The sequence below is a fragment of the Delphinapterus leucas genome, chromosome 15 (genome assembly GCF_059928025.1).
Source record: "Delphinapterus leucas isolate spDelLeu-1000000601 "Yukka" chromosome 15, BTC_Dleu_Yukka2, whole genome shotgun sequence".
NCBI classification, from domain to species: Eukaryota; Metazoa; Chordata; class Mammalia; order Artiodactyla; family Monodontidae; genus Delphinapterus; species Delphinapterus leucas.
In genome coordinates this window covers 50,088,306-50,112,319 of record NC_143143.1, presented here as the reverse complement: position 1 = coordinate 50,112,319, position 24,014 = coordinate 50,088,306, and the positions used below count along the sequence as shown (strand labels likewise).

The 24,014-nt window shown below is 39.2% G+C and overlaps 1 protein-coding gene across 1 annotated transcript in view; it reads left to right on the top strand.

Annotated features, from left to right (window-relative positions):
* The window catches only part of SLX4IP (SLX4 interacting protein), a 187,365-nt gene that overhangs the window by 3,318 nt on the left and 160,033 nt on the right, over positions 1-24,014 (top strand). The window contains exon 2 of the mRNA XM_022556451.2: positions 16,724-16,779. Coding sequence (XP_022412159.2) covers positions 16,753-16,779 — 27 coding nt within the window. The 5' untranslated portion in view covers positions 16,724-16,752. The remainder of the gene's footprint in view (positions 1-16,723; positions 16,780-24,014) is intronic.

Here is a 24,014-nt window from a genome sequence, read left to right as displayed (position 1 = left end):
TATACAAACAAATAACAAGTATTCGCTTGCTCCTTCCTCTATTCCCCTCCTTTTGTTTTCCCCCGGACTAGGAATAAGTCGTATTGACAGTTATTTCTTGGATCCTAGACATAACTACATTTGTAGGCCAACTGGCTAATTTTACAGCCAATATTCAAGTTACTTAAGGCCTTGTTGCTCCAGGTGTGGTCTATCTATCAGCCGCATCCGCATCACCTGGCAGCTTGTTAGAAACACAGTCTGACTCCATCTCCAGGCCCACTGAGTAAGAATCTTCCCTACGAAGTGCACCTTAAGTTCAGAGACCATTGATTCCTGCATGGACTAAAGACAAAGACTGTCTCTTTTCAACTTGTGCTTCTGAAACAATATATGGTCAGTTTATTCCATGCTTTAAATGCAGTGGACATATGGCACGTTTTTTCTCTGCTTTTATCCATCACCTTGATGTCAGGATGCCAATTTAGCATTCTAAAAGGTTGAGAATGCCAGTCCCGTGTATTGTTATGTAACTTTTGCTGTGATAATATCTCGTACTTTGTGCATATTTTTAATTTATTTAAAGTTGAACTCAAAATCCTACAGGTATTCAGTAGTTCAATATCAACTTGGAAAACTTTGGGCTGTAGTTTACCAAAGCTGCTTTGGCCCCTTGCTTTCATCTGTCTTTTTAAAATGAGAACTCTAAATCTAATATGTCTTGGGGTTTCTCAACTTTGGCTGCTCATGAAAATCATGTGGGGCGCTTTAAAAAAAGACTCCAGGCCAGTATCAGTCAGAGGTTGTGATCCTGTGGATGGAATTCAGGAACTAGTAAGGTATTTGAGAAATAGCAAATGACTTTTACATTTTCCACGTTGCTGTATGTTTGGTTTTTCTCCCTTACAGATTTACTTAAAATAATTAGGAATTTGAAGACAGTGAAGAGAGTTGGACTGGGAATGTGGTAAACCAACTTCCTAGTTGGTTTGACCAACTAATCAACTTGCCATTTATTCTGTGTCCTAAGCAAGTTGTCCAGCTTTTCTGTCTCTCCTTCCTCCATCTATTAATTGGGAAAAGAAGAATGAAGGTCCTGTTGTGTTTTATTGAGTCTTGTGTATGCTACAAAATGTAGTGGATATTTATATTCTGTGAATGTGAGGAAGAAAAGTATTTTGCAAGTGCAGTATTCATTGCTTCTGATTTTCCTATACTGTTTCTTATATTGTATATGCCAGTAAGCACAGTGGGTACAGAAACGAACTCTAGAGCCAGACTCTCTGGGTTCAAATCCTAGCTCCTCCAGCTACCAGCTGTGTGACCTTGAGCTGATTACTTAACCCTTCTGTGCTTCAGTTTCCTCATCTCTAAAATAGTGCTGGTATGAGGGTCAGATAAGTTAATGTAAGAAAAATGCTTAAAATAGTGCCTGGCACATAGTCACAGCTATGTAAATATTAATTAGCTATTGTTATATTTAAGTCTTTGGATTATTAAAGTTTTGTTCATGCATGCAGATCACTTAAGGGGAAAGGTTTCATGACTTTTCAGGACATATACCTGTTTGGAAAAGAGGGTGGTTTAAAGACAATATACCAAGCCAGGAAGATGTATTAGTTTTTCTTTTAAATGGTCTTTTTCCCTTTTTCAAACAGCTTTATTGAGGTACGGTTGTCATACAGTAAATTGCACATGTTTAAAGTGTATAATTTGGTGTGTTTTATGTGTATACAGCCATGAAACCAACATGCCAGTCAAGATAATGAACATACCCATCACGCCCAGAAATTTCCTCTTGCCCTTTTGTAATCCCTCTGGCCTCTTTCTTCCAGGCAACCACCTATCTGTTTTCTGTCACTCTAGATAAGTTTGCATTTCCTAGGACTTTATCTAAATGGAATCTTAGAGTATGTGCTATCTTGGGGAGTGGGGTAGTGTCTGGATTCTTTCACTCGTCATAATGGAGAGCCATCTTCGTTGTTGTAGGTGTCAGTGGTTCATTCCTTTGTAATTGCTGAGTAGTATTCCATTGCATGGATAGACTAATTTGTTTGCACATTCGCCAACTGAAGGCCATTTGGGTGGTTTTTATTTTCATGGTGCTTGTTTTCACATTGGAAAAAAAAAGTCTAATCGTTTGGTGGCCAGGCCTTCCACATACAGAGAAAGCAAGAGGTGCCAGTGGTAAAACGTGTTTGTTTGGGACTTTGTCTTTGCCATTGTAGAGTTTATGAATTCATGTTTTCTGAATGAAACATGTAATAGCTTCTTAAAGATGCAGAACACATGCATTGAGTTTTTAGTGGATTGCATCTCTTTTTTATTGAGATATAATTTATATATAACATTATATTAGTTTCAGATGTACAACATAATCGTTGGATATATGTATATATAGTTAGACAACTTGGGCATTAGGGGTGCCGACCCTTTGTGCCGTTGAAAATCTGCATATAACTTTACAGTGCACCCTCCCCTTCCCATATCTGAGGTTCCACATGCTTGGATTCAACCAACTGTGGATCTGTAATACTGTAGTATGTATTTATTGGGAAAAAAATCCAAGTGAAGTGGACTCTCACAGTTCAAACCCATGTAGTTCAAGGGTCATCTGTATAGAATATAATACTGTATATTATTGTTAGTGGTCACCATGCAGTACATTACATTCCCAGGACTTATTTATTTCATAACTGGAAGTTTATACTTTTGACTCCCTTCACCCATTTCACTACCCCCTACCCCCTAACAACCACCAGTATGTTCTCTGCATTTGAGTTTGGTGTTTTGTTTTGTTTTAGATTTCACATATAAGTGAGATCATATGATATTTGTCTTTCTCTGTCTTAATGCCCATTCATGTTGTCGCAAATGGCAGGGTTTCCTTCTTTTTTCAGTACCGAATAATATTCCATTTTGTGTGTGTGTGTATGTGTATGTGTGTACACACACACCACATTTTCTTTACCCATTCATCTATCATGGACACTTAGGATGTTTCCCTGTCTTGGTTATTGTAATTAATGCTGCAGTGAACATGGAGCAGAACATGGAGCTGCAGTGAACATGGAGCAGATACCTTTTCAAGTTAGTGTTTTCCTTTTCTTCAGATAAATACCCAGAAGTGGAATTGCTGGATCCTATGATAGTTGTACTTTTAATTTTTTGAGGAACCTCCATACTGTTTTCCACAATGGCTGCACCAGTTTACACTCCCATCTACAGTGCACGAGGACTCCCTCTTCCCCACATCCTCACCAACACTCGTCTATTTGATGATAGCCATTCTGACAAGTGTGAGATGACATCTCGCTGTGGTTTTGATTTTCGTTTCTCTGATGGTCAGTGATTAGTCCATCTCATACATAAGGGAACCTGACATTTAGAGGTGCTGAGTACGCTGTCTGAAGTCACATGAAAAGGTAGGCTTTGAATGCATGTCTGTTTTACTAGAACCTGAGACCATGACTGCCTCATGGGTCAGTGCCTATGTCTGTTTCTGACAAAGTATTAAATAAAAATTAGATGTTGTTTATTAGTGAAGCATCCCACACAGGGCCAGGTGGGGATTTTCTGTGGGCCCAGCAGGAATGGGAGGCCCAGATCTTGGGTCAACTGACCAGGTTAAGGATATAGAGTGACTAAAAGATAGGACTGTTCTGTGGACTTAATCTTTTTGTTTTTGAGCCCATTTTGGCATTCAAAGTTACCATATGAATAATAAGAAAAGCTGATTCTTTTTTTTTTTTTTAACACTGCAGTTACCTTTTCAAATTTTATCTGAGTTGTTGCCAGCAAGATCTTTGCTCATTTGTCATTTTTCCTTGGTATTTTGTTAAAGTTTGTGATTCCTTCCTTGATACTGTCCTTTTGCATGTGTGTGATAAAATTAGATTGGGGGAGTAGGGGCAGCAGGTTATGAAATGATCTCTCATTCTTGAATTACAGTTTTTCCTTCAGAAGTTCTAGGGCCTTTGTTGTTTCTGCTCCCATAGGTAATGAAAGTTTTTTAAGACGTTAGAAGGAAGTATAATAATTTTCTTGGTAAAAATTGAAATCTGAAGATTAGGAGCCTAAAGTTAATTTCTGATCTTTTTAATCTGGAGTAGTTGCTTTGGCTTGTGACACAGACCAGCAATGCTAGAAGGAAGACAAATGTGAATTTCAGAGTGCCTTGGATTTTCCCACAGAATAATCTAGAAGGTCACTGACTTTCTTTATTAGAGTTTATCTCTGCTTTGTATTTAAATGACAGGACAATCATGTGATATTGTTTAATCTACTTCCATTCCCTCCCAAAATTAATTTTCTTAAGGATTTTAGGATCTTTCCCTCTTCAGTAAAGACACACATGCACACTTATTTTTGGTGGGGTCAGACGCTATCAACGTCTCGTCTCCTCTTTGTGAAAGAATGCCTGTTTTCAGGTCAGAAAGTGGGCTCAAGAATGCAGGATATAGGATGAGATGTTATTTGTAAGACTTACATACTTCAGCTTCTCAGTATGCTCATGTAAATTATATGCTTTTAGATATTTGGAAACTTGATCTTTTTGGAGATTGTCCTGAACGTCTTAAAAAAAGGGTATAAAGTAAAAATTCCACTGAATGTAGACTCAAATTGGTAGCTCTGATAGGAAGGCTTTTTAACATTTATGCTTTAAACGCCAGGCACTGAGCTTGCTGTTGCCTCCTGAAAGTAACTCTAAGAGCCTAGGAAAGTAAATTTTTAAGGTGCGTGTTTGCTTTCTAAATGTGTGTGTGCACATCTATCTTCTAATGATCAGAAAACAAGTCCAGAAAAACCTGAAGATGTTTCCAGGGTAAAACTTAATTAATACAGAGGCTAATTTCCATTCAAATGAATGTTAGGATGTCAGTGTTTTAAAGACAAAAGCACTGAAAACCTCACATTTATGGCCTTCAACCATGTGTCTGTTGCCTATTATATTCAATGTAAAACGCTTCCATCTTCTGTTTACGTTTATATGCATATAAGGTCTCTCAACTTTGGCTGCATGGTATGTGTAACTTAAGTGTTATTTATCTATTGAAATAGGACCAGAGTGCTTTGACCTCCTTTTTAGAGGGCTTAATGTGGAATTTGGGACTTGGAGACAGTAAAGATGCATTAGATTAATAGGTATAAATCTAAAAATATAATAACACAGTCCGTAGCCACTGATTTAAGTAACATCAACAGACTCAAGTTAGCGACTTGATGGATACCTGTGCCGTGCTCCAGGTATCGGAGAGAATGAGAATGGATCCTGTCCTCAGGAAGCTTATGGTCAGACTGAGGTGAGAGAGAGGCTGAGGACCAGACTTAGGTGTGAGAGGAGAGGGGGTGTAAGAACACTGCATGTTCAAGGGCACGTGCTGGCGTTGGCCGTGTGGAGGCCTTGAAGCTGTGAAGGTGCCTGAGCTGAGAGGTGGAGGTGTGGGCAGGTGTGGTGCCGTGGGAGACCTTGGTGAAGAGCTATGAAGAGGGGACACCTGCTCAGATACCTCTAGTGATGGTTTGGCGGGTGGAGAGCTGCAGGGATGGAGACAGGAGGTACTTGAAGAGGCTCTGGTTGTGGGGAACCTTCAGGATAACCAGCTCTTTGGGGTCTGGGACTTCCTGGCATCAGCAAGTCATGATTTTTTCTTCCTGTGAGAGGCAGACAGGACCATCTGTGACTGTCATCTGTGCTGTCCCAGATGACAGGCACTGAGAGAAGAGAGCAGTGTGTGCTGTCCCCAGATTCCCTGGCAAATGGTCTTTCTGTATTTAGACTTTAGCTTTCTCAGGTTTTATAAAAGGATAGTGAAGGACTTGGCCCTCACCTCTCCAGGGTGGTTGTCAAGGCAGAGATAATACAAGGGATCAGGAGACTCCCACCTCCACCCCCACCGCCTTGCCAGACCTGTGGAGACTTGGCTGGGAGACAGGGGAGAGACAGGGGAGCCTAGCTCTGGGCACCTCCTTTGCCCATTTTTCTGTTGGATTGTTTTATTTTGACTACTCATCCTTTGCTAGTTATACGTCTTGCAAATATATTCTAGTTTGTGACTCTGCCGCATACCCCACCCCCATTTCTTTGTGATGTGTTTTTTAAATAAATAAATAAATTTATTTATTTATGGCTGCGTTGGGTCTTCATTGCTGCACGTGAGCTTTCTTTAGTTGCGGTGAGCAGGGGCTACTCTTTGTTGCCCTGCGTGGGCTTCTCATTGTGGTGGCTTCTCTTATTGCAGAGCATGTCCTCTGCATCCTCACCAACATTTGGTATTATTCCTATTTTTTTTTAGCCATTCTGGTAAGTATGTAGTGATGTGTCATTGAGGTTTATTTTGTATTTCCCTGTTGGCTAATGATATTGAATATCTTATTTTAATTGAAATATAGTTGGTATACAATGTTATGTTAGTTTCAGGTTAGTTTCATAATTGTTCGACATTTGCATACAGTATGAAATGATTTGAGTATCTTTTCACATGCTTATTTACTATCTGTTTCTGCTCTTTGGTGAGATACCTGTTCATGTTTTTTGCCCACTTTTCGACTGGATTGTTTTATATTTTACCGTTGAGTTTTGAGAGTTCTTTATATGTTCTAGTTTATAAGACATTTACTGGATATGTGGATTGCAAATATTTTATTCCAGTCTGTAGAGAAGTTTTAATATGGTCAAATCTACCGTTCTTTTTCTTTATGTATTGTAATTTTTGTGTCTAGTTTAAGAACTCCTTCCTTCCTCTGAGTTCATGAAAACATTTTCTAAAAGATTCTAATTTTATTTCAAGTATAAATTTTATTTATTTTATTTTTTAAATTAATTTTTACTGGAGTATGGTGGCTTTATACATTTGAGCTTTTAGCTCATCTGTAATTGATTTTTAGGTGTTGTGTGAAGTATCGGTCCAGTTTTATTTTTTTCCGAATGGATAAACAGTTGTTGGACCACAATTTATTGAGTGAATAGTCTTCTTTATTTCCCACTGATCTGCAGTGCTTCTCCCATCATTCATTTGCATGAACCTGTGGGTTTGTTTCTGGTCTGTAAAGTCTGTTTCTTTGGCCTGTTTGTTTACCCCTTTGCCAGCACATTATTTGATTTACTATAGTATGGTGGTAGTTCTGCTAGAACTGGTAATACAAACTCCCTCCTCTGTTTTCCTGTCTTCTTTTTTTCTCTCTCTCATGTATCTTAGTCCTTTTTGCACTTCCTCAGATTCCCTGTTCAAGATTGTGACTGGGATTGCATTAAGTTTGAAGATCAATGTGGCAGGGTCTGGCACATGCCTTACTAAGTTCATTCCTAGGTATTTTATATTTGTGGAATGCTGGTTTAAATGATATTTTCAGAAATCTACATTTTCTGCTTGTTTCAAAGAAATTGCTTTTAAGATTCATCAGTAAGCACGTTTGCTACACTTTTTTTGTAGGGATGCTTTTTTCACGTTAAGAAATTTCTATTCTTAGATTTCTAATGTTTTTATTTTTTTCTATTTTCATTAAAATGATCACGTGCTTTTATTCTACTTCAGTTTTTAAGTATGGTAATTTTTCTAGTATTAAACTAACCTTTCACTCTTCAGAGAAACCTCACTTGGTTCTGGAGTATTTTTTATATATTGCTTGCTTCAGATTGCTTCTGTTGGTTTAGGATTCTCGCTTCTCTGTTCAGGTATAGAATTGGCTGTGATTTCCCTTTACTTTTTTTTGTTTTTGTTTTTGTTTTTTCGGTACACGGGCCTCTCACTGTTGTGGCCTCTCACTGTTGTGGCCTCTCCCGTTGCGGAGCAACAGGCTCCAGATGCGCAGGCTCAGCGGCCATGGCTCACGGGCCCAGCCGCTCTGCGGCATGTGGGATCTTCCCAGACCGGGGCATGAACCCGTGTCCCCTGCATCGGCAGGCGGACTCTCAACCACTGCGCCACCAGGGAAGCCCTGATTTCCCTTTCTTAATCTGCCTTGTCTGGTTTCGCTCTCAGGGCTTCATAAAATGAGTTGTGTGGTGGGAGGGGGCTCCCTCTCACGCTCTTCTCCGGAATCATTTGTACATTGGCATTATTTGTTCCTGGAACAGCTGTTGGATTTTGGATCACAGAGGTTTAGAAATGGAAGAGACCGTAGAGGTCAGCCTGTCCAACAGCATTGTTCTACTGAGGCAGAAATAATTAAATGCTGAGGCTCAAGTCCAGAAGGCATGGTCCACTGTAGAAACCTAATCCTGAAGTAAAGGTAACAGCCATTTTATTACCTAAGGCAGAGAGCTTGACGCCTTCACACCAAAGTCCATGCAAGTCCGTGGAGAGACTTGGAAAATGTCCCACCACCCTGACAAACTGGTCCCCGAGGTTTCTGGGGTCACTGGATTAAGTTGAAGAACCCAGAGGGGAAAGGGAGCCTTGGGAGGCAGGCCCTCTGACAGCTCATGGAAAGCCGTGACAAACAGGCAGAGGCCTCCCTGGCTCCACCGTGAGCAGCTCTGTGTAGGCACAGCTCAGCAGGGCATTAACATATATATCGCCCATTGTGACGACAGGTGAAAATTTTCATCTGGAATATCAAAGGAATATTCATTATGTGGTAATTTTTATGAAAGTGGGGAAAGATTCAGTATATTTTTTGGAAAATTTCCCTATAAACAGCCAAAATAAAATAGTCTCAGTTCCTCTTATCTGGAATATTTCTTCATCCAACAGACTTTCTTGATCACCTTCTATTGTTAAGCAATGCTCTGAGGGCCGGTCATTTTGATAACTTGCTCCTTCCAGGATGGGTAAGCGTGCTTTTACCATATTTGGAAATTAGCAAATTGGTTTGGTTCATTTCAGATTTCAGTTCGTCATGTAGTTCATTTCCAGCACCTGTGCCCAGTGCTGTAATGAAGCCAAGGAAGTATGCCTTCTTTATCTAGTAGGACTTTAGCAAGTATGCAGGCTCAAGGTCTATGCAACTGCTGTCCAGATGTGTTATGGGCTTTATCTCGGTAGGCTTTATTTTTTATTTATGAAGAAGTGTGCCATGTCACATAGCATAATAGCGAATTAAATGAATTCCAACCATTTACCTTAGCTGTGGAGCCCCTCCCTCCCTCTTTTCCTTCCTCCCCCCTCCCAGCCTTTCTGTCTCTGTCTTTTCCTCTTTCTTTCTTTGATTAGCAGGAGAGACCTACCACTCACTTAGCTTTATTCGAAGTCGTGCCCTATGTTAGGAACTTGTGACTTGGCCAGGGGCTCTGGGAGGGAGGGCACACCTACCTTGACAGCCCAGTTAGCGTTTGACCTTAGCAGTTGTACAGGGGACAGATGGTGCTGGTTTGCCTTCAGAGAGCTGACCCGACTCTTCTCCTGCCCTTGGCCTTCAGCTGTGAGACCCTGGCCCGGTCCCCCAAGTTCTTGTTAGGGAAATAGATCTCAGGCCTGGGAATAGATGGTCTGTAGGGTGTCTTTTATCATAAAACTGTTACTTTTTTGAGACTGCAAACACTGTAGGAACAAGTGAAAAAATTTTACATTGAGAGGCAGAATGCCACATGGTATTAAAAATGGGTTAAAAGTATGCAAAATGTATTTTACAGTTCTTTTTTTCATGCAGCCTATTTTACACTAGAGACCATTTTATTTCATCTAAAAATATGCTATTTAGTTCTAGATTCTTACAGATCATATTTTTGAGACTGGGCTTTGATGATACTTTTTGAAGAATCCAGTCCTTAAAAACAAAATGCAGGGACTTCCCTGCAGTGGTTAAGAATCTGCCTGCCAATGCAGGGGACATGGGTTTGAGCCCTGGTCCAAGAAGATCTTACATGTCACAGAGCAACTAAGCCCGTGTGCCACAACTACTGAGCCCACGCTCTAGAGCCTGCAAGCCACAACTACTGAAGCCTGCGTGCCTAGAGCCCGTGCTCCACAACAAGAGAAGCCACTGCAATGAGAAGCCCGTGCACCTCAATGAAGAGTAGCCCCCCCTTGCCGCAACTAGAGAAAGCCCGTGCGCAGCAACGAAGACCCAGTGCAGCCAAAAATAAAATAAATTTATAAAAACAAAATAAAACGAAATGCAGCTGCTCTTGCTTTACTGATTAAAGAAAAAAAATGAGCATTTTAAAAGAGTCAACTGGGGCTTCCCTGGTGGCGCAGTGGTTGAGAGTCCGCCTGCCGATGCAGGGGATACGGGTTCGTGCCCCGGTCCGGGAAGATCCCACATGCCGCGGAGTGGCTGGGCCCGTGAGCCATGGCCGCTGAGCCTGCGCGTCCAGAGCCTGTGCTCCGCAATGGGAGAGGCCACAGCAGTGAGAGGCCTGCGTACCGAAAAAAAAAAAATGTTCTAAATCATGTGCATTACATTGTTAAGAGAATACAGATGAATAATTAAAATTAAATTAAAATGACAGGGTTTGGATAAAGATATTTTTGTCTATTAGAAAAATAGAATCAAAGGTTATCAAATTTCTTTAAAAAATCGTCTTTGACTAAGTAATAATAACTCTTAACACTCATCCAGGGCCTCCTTTATATAAATGATGATACTTTATATAAATGATGATACTGAAGGTTTTCACATGCTTAGTCCTTTCAATAATTTTGAGTGATATAAGTGATAAGTGATATATATATATATATATATATATATATATATATATACCACATCTTCTTTAACCATTCATCTGTCAGTGGACATTTAGGTTGCTTCCATGTCTTGGCTATAGTAAATAGTGCTGCTGTGAACATAGAGGTGCATGTATCTTTTTGAATTATAGTCCAGATATATACCCAGAAGTGGGATTGCTGGATCATATGGTAGTTCTATTTTTAAATTTTTGAGGAGCCTCCATACTGTTTTCCATAGGGGCTGCACTGATTTACATTCCCACCAGTAGTGTAGGAGGGTTCCCTTCTTTCCACACCCTCTCCAGCTTTGTTATTTGTAGACTTTTTAATGATGGCCATTCTGACCCGTGTGAGGTGGTACCTCATTGTAGTTTTGATTTGCATTTCTCTAGTAATTAGCGATGTTGAGCATCTTTTCATGTGCCTGTTGGCCATCTGTATGTCTTCTTTGGAGAAATGTCTGTTTAGGTCTTCTGCCCATTTTTTGTTTGGGTTGTTTGTTTTTTTGATATTGAGCTGCATGAGCTGTTTGTATAATAAGTGCTTTTCTTATAATAAAACGAAAATCCCTTAAACTGCACTGTCCATTACGGTTGCCACTAACTGCAAGTGACTGTTGAGCACTTGGCACGTGGCCAGTCCAAATTGAGGTGCTAGAAACATAAAATACATACCTGACTTGAAAACTTAGGTAAAACACCAAGAGTGTAAATATTTTTATATTGATTGCATGCTGAAATGATAACATGATGGATTTATTGGGTTAAATAAGACATATTAGTAAAATTAATTTCACCTGTTTCTGTTTACCTTTTTATTAGATGCAGCTACTAGAAATTTTAAAATTACATATGTGCTTTGCATTGTATTTCTGTTGGACCGTGCTGCTCTGAAAGTGTCCGTACGCGTGATCTAAACCGCAGATAGTTCCATGTGCGAGGCTTGTGAGTTATGGCATCCTTCCCACCCTATTCCTTCCTCCACAGCAGCTCTCTCCAGCTTGCTCTTCAGGTTGGAGCAGAGTTTAGCACTTAAGAATTGGGTCCTTATCAATGGAGAGCAGACTTGTGGTTGCCAAAGGGAGGGGGTAGGTGGGGAAGGGATGGAGGGGGAATTTGGGGTTAGCATATGCAAACTATTACATATAGAATGGATAAATAAGAAGGTCCTACTATATAGCACAGGGAACTATGTTCAATACCCTGTGATAAACCATAATGGAAAAGGATTTGAAAAAGAATGTATATATATGTATAACTGAATCACTTTGCTGTCCCGCAGACATTAACACAACATTGTAAATCAACTACAATAAAAAAAAAAAAGAATTGGGTCCTTATCACTAAATTTCTTGCTATATATCTGCTTTTTTATTAGTTGTGGTTGTGTAGGTTGTTGTTGTTATTATTGGTTTTAGGCTTTGCTTCTAAAACATTCAGTTAGCATTAAAGGGAGCTCCCTTTAACCCCTGTGTCCCTACTACATACATACACACACATTTCCCATCCTCTTAATATTGTTGAAAACACAATGTTGTTTAGGTCAATATTTAGTGTTTGTTATCATGACTATAAATGCTGAGCTGTCTATGAAATACTTTTTACTTTTTATTTTCTGCATAATTTTTGTTTATCCTGGAATCAGTAATTGCCTTGTATTATTCAGTTGCTTAGCTTTCCGCGCAGCTGTCCTAATTCAATCTCATATTCTGCACTCGTTGTCTAAAATTCATCTGCATGCATGCAGGCGCTTCCTGAAGAGGCCTCTCCCTGAGCTCACAACCGGCTCTGTCCTGGACTGATGGTTCTCTGCTTGTCTAGCCCATGAGTCCCATGCAGGGATCTGCTTTCACCAGATCCTGGGGTTTCCTTGGCCTTTTGCCTATCTCAGCCTTCCTTTTTCCTGTATCTTCCCTTTTTTTGGGTCAATTTCCTCCTTTTGGTGAAGCACATCTTTAGTAGCTTCCTGAGAAAGAATGCACAGGACATACATTGTTTAAGACCTTGCATGCCTAAAAATGCTTTTACCCCCGCCTCGTGTTTAAATGCATTTGGGGTTTGAAAATAATTTTCTTCAGGTTTTTTAGGCTGTTTTTCCATTGCCTTTTAGATTCCAGAGTTGTTTTGGGTAGTTTGGAGCCAAATATTCTCTTACCACCACCCCCTTCCCCAAACTCACCCTCCCACAGATTTTTCAAGATTCTTTTTGTCATCAGTGCCTGAAATGTTACTGTGATATACACCCTTATATGGATCTGCTTCTATCCTGATTTTTACATGTTGGTTCTCCTATACTGGTCCTTTAATTTTTATTCTCTCTTATTTTTCATCCTCTTTATTTTTGCTGAAGTTTCTGGATGACTTACTCAATATGATCCTCTGGACCTTCTATTTAGTTTTTAAATTTTAGCTATCATAGCTTTAATTTGTTGTTTTCTACAAGTTCCTTTTTTAAAAAAAATTATTTATTGCCTTATAGATGTAGTATCTCCTATCCCACTGATATTAGTGATAGTTTCTTTAAAAATATTTCTTTCTCCTTGCATAGTCTAGGTTTCAGCCAAGTAGTTTTTTTCTGTTTGTTTTGTTTCCTTTCATGATAGAGTCTTTCCTTACATGCTAGGTGATTCCTGATTGCTTAAGTGTATTTGAGAGTGGGACACTAAAGAGATGGGAGTTAGTTCTGCACACAGATGTGGGGCTTGTGGGTGTGGCCTTCACTTTAGAGCCATCTGTCTTGGCTGTTTGCCTGGGGAACCCCTGATGGCAGTACTTTTAGATCCAGTTCCCTGAATGAAGAGGTTTCAGTCTCCTATTTGGAGACTAAGGCAGGATAGAGGGGTATGTTAGTCAAGCTTCTCCAGAGAAACAGAAACGATAGAAGATACAAACACACACACACACGTATATGTATATATATATATATGTGTATTTATGAAAAGAGTTGGCTCATGAGATTTTGGAGGCCTTGAAGTCCCATGATATACTGTTTGCAAGCTGGAGACCCAGAAAAACCAGTGGTGTGATTCAGTCCAAGTCCAGGAGTGCCAGTGTCCAAGGGCAGGAAAGAAGATGGATGTCCCAAATCAGAGAGATCTTGGATTCACCCTTCCTCCACCTTTTTGTTCTATTTGGGCCCTCAGTGGATTGAATGATGCTCACCCATATTGGGGAGGGCCATCTGCTTTACTCAGTTCACGAATTCAAATGCTAATCTTCCAGAAGCATCCTCACAAACGCACCTGAAATAATGTTTACTAATTATCTGGGCATCCCTGAGCCCAGACAAGTCAACACATAAAATTAACCATCACAAGGGGCATGTGGGATGCCCCTTAATTTCTCTTTTTTTCAGTAGGATACCCCCCACTTTATGCTGTGCCTGGTGTTCTCCAGACCAGAGATCCTCTGTTTTACCCTCTCCAGAACATAGTTCTCTAGGCTCTGCAAGGTGGAAGAGGGCAGTTGCCTGGCGGAGCTCAGTAAAAGGGAGTATAAGAACTTGATTCCTTTTTATTGCCAAATAGTATTCCATTGTGTGTATATATCACATTTTGTTAAGTATATAGTGATACAAGCTTACCTCAGGAAACAAGAAAAATCTCAAATATCACATTTTGTTTACCCATTCATCATTTGATGGACATTTGGGTTGTCTCCACTTTTTTGGTTATTATGTATAATGCTGCTATGAAGATTCCTGTATAAATGTTTGTGTGAACATATGTTTTTATTTTCCTTGGGTACATACCTAGGAGTGGAAATGCTGAATCATATGGCAACTCTGTGTTTACCTTTTTGAAGAGCTGCTAAACTGTTTTCCAAAGTGGCTGCAACATTTTATATTCTCACCAACCATGTATGAGAGTTCTCATCTATCCATATCTTTGTCAACACTTGTTATTGTTTGTCTTTTGCCATCCTAGTGGGTGTAAAGTGGTATATCATTGTGGTTTTGATTTGTATTTCCTTGATGACTAGCAATTTTGAGCATCTCTTTATGTGCTTATTAGCCATTTGTATGTCTTCTTTGGAGAAATGTCTATTCAAATCCTTTTTTCATTTTTAAATTGGGTTATTCATCTTTTTATTGTTGTTTTAAGGTGTTCTTTATGTTTTCTGGACATGAGTCCCTTATTTGTTGTATGATTTGTAGATATTTTCTCCCATCCTGTGGGTTGTCTTTCAGGTTCTTGATAGTGTCCTTTAAAGCACTGAAGTTTTAAATTTTGATGAAATCTGATTTACCGATTTTTTCTTTTGTGACTTATGCCTTTGGTATCGTGTCTAAGAAATTATTGCCTTATGCAAGGTCACAAAAATTTACGCCTATGGTTTCTTCTAAGAGTTTATAGTTTTAGCTCTTACATTTAGGTCTTTGATCCATTTTGAGTTAATTTTTGTATATAATGTGATGTAGTGTTCTAGCTTTATTCTTTTGAGTGTGGATATCCAGTTGTAACAGCACCATTTGTAGAAAGGACTGTTTCCCAATTAAATTGTCACAGCACATTGGTGAAAAATCAATTGAACATAACTGTAAGGGTCTGTTTTGGGACTCTCAGTTTTATCCCATTGATCTATGTGTCTGTCTTTTATGCCAGTACCACACTGTCTTGATTACTGTAACTTTGTAGTAAGTGTTCAAATGGGGAAGTATGAATTCTTCAATTTTGTTCTTCTTTTTCAAGATTATTTCGGCTACTATAGATGTATTTTCATATGCATTTTAGGATAAGATTGTCAATTTCTATAAAGTCAGCTGGGGTTTTGATAGAGATTGTGTTACAGATCAATTTGGGGAGTATGGCTATCCTAACAAAATTAAGTGTTAATTTAATCCATGAATATGGGATAACTGTCCATTTACTTAAGTTTTTAATTTCTTTCAATAATAATTTATGGTTTTTGGTGTATAAATCTTGTGGGGTTTTTAAAAAAATTTTTTCCTAAGTATTCTTTCTGATGTTCTTGTAAACAGAATTGTTTTCTCAAATTCATTTCAGGATTACTCATTGCCAGAATGTAGAAATATAATTGACTTTTTAATATATTTACATCTTACAACCTTACTTCGTATACTTTGTAATTCTATTAGTTTTTTGTTTTTTTTTTAACTCTTCAGGATTTTCTGCATATAAGAACATGTTATTTGTGATAGGGACAGTTTTATCACTTCCTTCCCAATCTGGATGCCATTTATTTCTTTTTCTTGCCTAATTGCCCTGGCTAGCACCTCAGTGCAGCACATACAGTGCTGTGTGGAAGTGACAGAGCAGATATCTCTGTTTTTTCCTCTTTGAGGAGGAGGCATTCAGTCGTTCATCATTTAGCGTGGTTTTAGCTGTGGATTTTTCTTAGTGGATTTTGTTTTTTTTTGGCTGCGCTGTGCGGCTTGTGGAATCTTAGTTCCCCAACCAGGGATTGAACCTAGGCCCTTGGCAGTGAAAGTGCTGAGTCCTTACCACTGAACCGCCAGGGAATTCCCTAGCTGTGGGTTCTTCATAGATGCTCTTTATCAGGTTGAGGATGCTTCCTTCTATTCCTAGTGTGTTGGATTTTTTTTTTTAATTAAAAAAAGTGTTGGATTTTGTTAATTTTTTTCTAAATTTGAGATAATCATGTGTTTTCTCTTTTATTCTATTAATATAGTGTATTATACTGATTTTCAGATGTTAAACCAATCTTATATTCCTGAGATAAATCTAATGTCATGGTGTATAATCCTTTTTATATGTTGCTAGCTTTGGTTTGTAGTATTTTGTTGAATACTAGTGTGTAGTTACCCTTTCTTGTGATGTTTCTGTTTGGTATTGGTATCAGGATGTAACTGGCCTCTTAGAATGATTTGAGTTTTTCTTATGCTTCTTTTAAAGAGTCTGTGAAAGATTGGTATTAATTGTTCTTTAAACATTTGGTAGAATACATCTGGGCCTGTGCTTTTCTTTGTGGGCAGTTCGTAAACTGTTAATTCAATATAATATTTTTGTTAAGACCAGTTATAAGTGAACATTCACCTTGTAAGAATACCTGTTGATATTTGATTATTCAGCCAACCTTTCTCTTATATAATATACAAATCGAAAGAAATTTTGATATACCTACTTTTTAACTTTCTTTTTTCTTCTGTTAAAGGTCTGTAATTACTCTGGAATCAGTAAGCCATGGCGTCAAAGAAATTTGCTGTTAAGGTAAGTAATGCTTAATAGCTTTCTTTAAAATGATTAATCACTTTCTAATATAACTGAGTCCTGTGTTAATTGAAAGCAGTAGCCCTGAACTACTCTTCAGATTTGGGACACTACTGAAAACTTGAAGTAGGTGATTGAAAATTTGCATGTTAAGAATGAGATGGGGGAGAAAATGAATAGTTCATATGGTCATGAGAGTTTCTTGCTCAAAGTCTTTTGTAAGATGCCTTTGGGACATAACTTGGTCCTTAATGTTAAAAAGTATTATTCACATTGTATGTCCATGGCGTCATTTTTGATTATGACAAAGCACATAAAAGTAAAGAAGCAGGCAGCAAATGCTGCGCCTGGGTGAATGCCAGGAGCGAGTTCTCCTGCCTGGCTGCCCTCTTTTGCTTTTCTCTTGCAAGCATCTCTTCTCTGTCCCTTGATGGCTGGGTCCGAGACCTTCTCAGTTGTGGAGGAATGGGAGGGTCACCTGTGAGGGGTGGTGGGGAAGGAAAGGGGAAGAATTGGTAGTGAGTACAGTCGACCCTCCAGGTTCTGCATCCGAGAGTCCTGCATGCAACCAGCTGCAGATCCAGTCTCGAGAGGAACCATTGTATGAAGGATGCTTCACATATGCCTGTTCTTTAGGGCGTTTTCCCTGCGCTAGTGTTTAATTAAGCAGAAATTCAAAACACCGGAACAGAGAAATCATAGTGGTTAACCAGGTCAGATACTGTTTAGTGTTGTTGTCGTATCTTATCTTTACCAAGTCAGTGCTTTAAATTTACAGCATATTTATAAATTTCATTACTTACAGTTATTTCTAGTATCTGTATATTCTGTATGTAGTATTCCTCTCTGTGAGAGATTATAAGTGGTGAACTTTCACAGTCTGTCTGTCTAAAAATGTCTTTTGGTTTTCCTCTAGAAAGTAAAGTTTGTTTTAGAATTTTAGGTTGCACATCAGTTCCTCTCAGCACTTTAAAGGTATTTTTCCATTGTCTTTTGAAATCTCTTATTGCAACTGAGAAATGTTTTAATTATCAGTTGATGCTTTAAAACCACCTTAAAATGTAGTGACTTAAAACAGAAGCCATTTTATTCTCTCTCAGGATTCTGTAGGTCGCCTCGTATCAGTTGGGCGGTTTCTCCTCTTGATGTTGGCTGGGGCTGCAGTCATCTGGGGACAGAGTTCAGCCTGCACATCAAAGCTGGCCGCGCATGTGGCTGGCCCTTGATCCTGGCTGTGCTTGGAATCTCACCTGGGGCTGTTAATTGTTGCCCTAAGTTCTCATTCAGGCGGCTACTCTGTGTGGCTTGGGCTCCTCTCCTGACTTGGTGGCTGAGTTTTGAGGGATGGTGTCCCAGAGCAAAAGTTGCGAGAAGAAAAAAGTGTAATTTGTCTGTCCCTTGAAGGCCTGAGCTCAGAAGTCCCACGTGCATTTCCTCTGCATTCTGTTGGTCAGAGCACTCAGAGGGTCAGCTCCAGGGAAGCTGCAACTCTCCATGGGAGAAGCAGCTTGTGCTCACAGGGAGGGGGAGAATCTGGGGGTGCATCTGTGGAGACTATGGAGACTAGTCAGCAAAGAAGTCTACTGTCAGCCCATCGTGATTTCTTTCTTTGTTATCTTGCTTATCAAGATATCTTGGTTCTCTTTGGTTGCTCTTAAGATTTTGTGTCTTTGATATTCTATAGTTTCACTGTGAAATCTTGAGATACAGACTTTTTATTTATCTGGCCTGGGATGCAATGTACATCTTCATTTGGAAGAGTCAAGTCTTTCATCAGTTTTGGAAAATTTCGACCTTTTTCTCTTCAAGTACTGCTCCTCTCTGTTCTCTCTGATCTCTTCTTCTGGAACTCTTATACAGAGTTTGTTGAATAGTCCCACGTAACTGTTTATTATGTGCTAGAGGGTGATGTTAACTCATCCAGGACTGAGTGCCTGCAGGCTGTCTGCTCAGAAAAGGACTGGGCCTCTTGCAAAGCTTCGCCCAAACTGGCTGTGGTCCATTCGGATAGACAATCCTCGTCAGCCGCAAAGCTTAGACCCTAGGCCCCTAATTATGCCAGAGCTGGGTCAATTGATTTCCAAGACATACATACTGATGTGGTAACTTCTGCTACGAGATTGCCTGATCTCACAGCTGCACCAGCAAGACTTGGAACCTAACTCCCAGATCATGCCAGGTGAGGGAGTGACCCCAACCATGGGTGTCAAGCCAGCAGGTTAGGGATAGAGTTCTGACACATTATATGGAAGATTCTACACATCATGTTGTGTTGGTGTCCCTGCCTCTGTCTGATCACACAGGCAAGGAACAAGTGCTTTCCTAATCATGCAGTTTAAAAGGCCCACAACCCAAGCACTGGGATCCCATTCTGAAGGTCTGACATCCCGCCCAGCCAGATTGTTGTGCACTGCCCTAGGGTGTCATGGGCAACAGGGGACATGCACACCTGCTCTTGCTGCAGTCACCACGTGCCCGCTCTGATGAACTCTGCTTGGCCATTTTCCGTTTCCTTTTTCTCTTCTCTTTATGTCTGTATGTTGCATTCAGAGTGCTTTTTATCAGATCTCTTCCAGTTTACTAAAAGCTTGTCATCAGTATTTATTCTCCTTTTTAATCTGTATTTATTCTATTCTTTGTTTATTTTTAGTGACTGTATTTTTCATTTGAGAATTTGTGTTTGTTTTGTTTTAATTCAAATTCTACCAGTTCTTTTTTTATATATATACTTGTCCCTTTTTTCAATATGTTTCCATATCCTTCTTTTATCTCCTTCATAATCTTAAAGTAGTTTATTTTATAGCCTCTTTTAGATTGTTCTGTTATTTCCACTGTTATTTACTAAGTGTGAAATACACGGGTGGAAAGCCCTATGAGCTCAGCCCTGCAGAGCAGTGGAGCGGTTTCAAGTTTACTTCTGCTGGAGCCATTGGCATTTTGGTGGTTTGGACCAGGTTTATATTCATTTCAGGGCTTGGGATTCCACCACCTTGTGGGTAGTCTGACTTTGCAACCCACAACTGTGTATGGCACAAGCTTAGTGTTTTTAGTATTTTCCAGTATTTTCTTTGCTGTTCTCCCTCCCCTGCCCCCCACCCCCCGCCCCTGCCAAAGCCCTGGGTGGATGGCAGGCTTCCATGCTGCTTCCCTTGGTCAGCGAGCAGAGATTTTTTTTTGCATTTTCATGAAACCCACAGTTTCTCAAGAGGATGAAGGAAAAGCTCTCTTGAATAGCTCCTGTTCCAAGAAATTGTGGACAAACTTACCCATACAAACCCAAAGAGTATTATATGAGGATATCTACAAATTGAGTACTTATTTCTGTGTCAAGCTTTGTCTTATGTGCTAAGCTGATACAAAGAACTGAAAGTTGAAGTTCTTCACAACTCCGGACTTAACTGGAATGAGTTTATTCCCAACTCCTCTCTCTCTCCTACCCTTTTTAGGCATTAGGATGCCATCTCTCAGCTATCCTGGCTTCCAAATACTCTGACAACTAGGCTTGAACCTTCCAAATGGGTGATTATATTTTTTCCAGCTTGATTGAAATATCATTGACATATAACATTGTGTAAGTTTAAGGTGTACAATATGTTGATTTGATAAATGTGTAAATTGCAAAATGTTTACCACAGTAATTTTAGTTAACACGTCCCTCACATAATTACCATTTTGTTGTTGTCATGGTGAAAACATTAGAGCTTTACTCTCAAGTATACAGTACAGTGTTGTTAACTCTAGTCACCATGCTGTACATTACATCCCCGGAACTTACTCATCTTATAACTAAAAGTTTGTACCCTTCAACCAACATCACCCCATTTACCCCATCCCTCAGCCCCTGGCAACCACCATTCTACTCTGTTTCTATGAATTTGATGTTTTAAGACTCCACATATAAGTGAAATCATACAGTATTTATTTGTCTTTCTCTGTCTGAGTTACTACACTTAGCATAATGTCCTCAAGGTCTATCTGTATTGCTGCAAATGGCAGAATTTCCTTTTTATGGCTGAATAATATTCCATTGCATGTGTATACCATATTTTCTTTATTCATTCATCTGTCAGTGGACACTTAGGTTGTTTCCATGTCTTGGCTATTGTGAATAATGCTGCAGTGAACACGGAGTGCAGATATCTCTTCAAGATAGTGATTTCATATCCTTCAGATATATACCCAGAAGTGGGATTGCTGGATCATATGGCAGTTCTATTTTTAAATTTTTGATTAACCTCCGTACTGTTTTCTATAGTGGCTGCATCAATTTACATTCCCACCAACCATGCACCCGGGTTCCCTTTTCTCTACAGTCTCACCAGTATTTATCTCTTGTCTTTTTCATAGTAGCTATTCTAACAGGTGTGAGGTGATATCTCATTGTGGTTTTGATTTGCCTTTCCAAAGGAATGATACTGATTAGTGCTGATAGGGATTTGTTATTTTTAGTAGTCTTTTCAGAGAACCAAATTCAGGTTTCATTTTATTTTCCTGTAGCATACTTGTTTTCTATTTATTGATTTCTTTACTATTTCCTTCCTTCTACATTCTTTGAGCAAATTTATCCTTCTTTTTTCAGCTTCTTAAGGGGGAAGCTTAAATCATTGATTTTGGAGCCTTTCTTCTTTTCTAATATATGCACTTAAAGCTATGAATTTCTCTCTAAGTACCTACTTGACTTGTATCCTCTTGTTTTGATAGAGATGCTGTTAAAGTAGGAATTTTGCTTCCATTCAAATCAAAATATTTTCTAATTTTCATTGTGTTTCATTTTTGATTATGGCTTCTTCAGATGTATATTGTATAGTTTCTAAGTATTTTTGGAAATTTTCTAATAATCGTTTTGTTATTAGCATAATCATTTTGTTTAGCGTAATTCCTCTATTGATATTTTGGTTAATGTTCTATAAACACTTGAAAAAAGTGTTGCTTGTCAGGTGCGTTGAACTGTGTATCCGACTCAAGTCAGGTTTGTTGATTCTATTGTAAAAAATCTGCTTTGTGTTTACTCATATTTTGTCGACTTGTTTGATCAGTTGAGAGAGGTGTGTTAAAATCTCCAACTACGGTTTTAGATTTGTATATTTGTCCTTTTATTGATCTTGGCTTTGTATATCTTAAGGCTATATTAACACATATATACAAATTTATGATTGCTCTTTCTGTTGAATAGAATCTTTAATTATTATGAAATATCTCTTTTTGTTTCTAGTCATACTTAACCTAAAGTCTACTTGTCTGATATAAGTAGGGCCTGCATCTGGCATCCCCCAACCAGATATCTAAGTCCCCCACTGGATTCCTGAAGCCCAGCAGTCAGTAAGTTCCACCCATGTACAGAAACTTTCCAGTCAGAGATTTATTGTCTGTTCTTACTTATGAATGGACAAAAGATACCACCAGAGATTTAAGGAAAACTTGAGAAACAGAAAACCAGAGAACTGAAAAAGAGAGAGAAAAGCAAATGAGCAAAACTGGAGGATCAGAGAGATTCTAGTAAGCAAGAAAAGACTTTTAAAAACATTATAATTAGTATCCTCAAAGCAAAAAAGGAGACTATTATAACCATGTGACACGTTCAGGATTTTATGAATAAGGGAAATTCCTGAAAATAGGTAAGAGCTCTTGTAAATTAAAAATATGATAGAAATAAAAATTTAGTAAAGTATGGGAAGATGGATAAGGAATACTGCCCAGAAAGTAGAGCAAAAAGATAATAGTTAAAAAAATGGGAAGATAATACAAGAAAATTAGAGGTGTACAGTATTGATATGAAAAATTGATTTTGAAAAAAAAATTGATATGAAATTGATATGAAAAAGTTCTAGAAAGGAAAACAAAGAAAATGGTGGAGAGGAAAATTATGAAAGAAGTAATATGATAAAATTACTAGAAATGATGGCACAAAGTTACTATTTGAAAGTTTCTGTGAGAGTGCACCTAAGAAAGGCAAGGAAAACAAGTTGCACTAAGGCGCATCATCCTAAAATTTCATAACACCGGGAATTCAGAGAAGATCCTAAAAGAAAATCAGATCACATACAGAGGATCAGATTCAGAACAGCCTTCTCAGCAGCTATAGTTGTGGACAGTGGAACAATTCCTTAGATATTCTGAGGATAATAGTTTCTGATCTTGGATGGCCTCGGCCTGCAGCAGCTTGAAGCAGGGTTTTGGTTCCCCGGCCAGAGATTGAGGTCGGGTTGCGGCAGTGAAGCACAGAAACCTAGCCACTAGACCAGTGGTCATTGACAAGGCCCTGGCCCTTTGGCTTTGCAGAAAAGAGTTCCCACAAAGACAGAAAGTAGTGAAACAAGTAAAGTGTTTATTAGGAGAAAAAAAAAAGAGTAGAGGATGTGTGGATAGACACACGGGCGGACTCAGAGAGAGTCGCACCCTTGTGGTAGTTTGAATCACTTTTATGGGGCATTTCTTCCGGGTTTCCTTTGGTCTATCACTTTGCTTTGCCTGGTTCTGAGTCCGTATTTGGAACATCTCAGGATCCTCCCATGTGTGCACGTGCATCTCTCAGCCAAGATGGATTCCACCGAAGAGGCCTATGGGTAGTTGGCCTCTTACTGTGGGGTGGCTCCCCCCTCCTTTTTTGACCTCCAAGGAGCTTTCTAGTCGACAAAGTTTCCTTGACTTGGAGAATGAGAAATATGTGGTCTCTTATCTTCTATCTGGGCAGGGCCCAGCCTCCTCTCTCAATTGTCCTGCTATTCTCATCTTGGAGTATGGGTTCACAGGGAACAAATCTCCAATTGCTTACCCTGGGGAGGTGGGGGGGTTGTGGCCCATCTACCTCCTGCCTTAGTTTCCAGCCCTGAATGCTTTTCACAGCTCAACTTTCAATCACATGTTAAGGTGGAATAGAGGCATTTTCAGACTTGCAAAGGCTAAAAAAAATTTTCTTCTAACGTACCCTATTTTAGGAAGGATATGATTTTTCCCAGATGGGACAGTGAACAGAGGAAGGGTGAGATTGGGATCTAGGAAATAGGGAATCCAGCAGGTGAGGGCCTAAGCAAATACCATGATGATCAGTTGTGTATAATGCTTAGAGAGTAACCAGTCCAATTGGAACAGGACAGATGGTTCTATGAAAGATGTCTCCAACAAAAAAGGAAATGAATAAAATACCACATGTACTTAAATGTATTGAGAGGAGTTTCTGTAGGTCAGAGTGTGGGAATGATTTAGTGGTAGGAATATGGGAAACTATTCCTTAATTC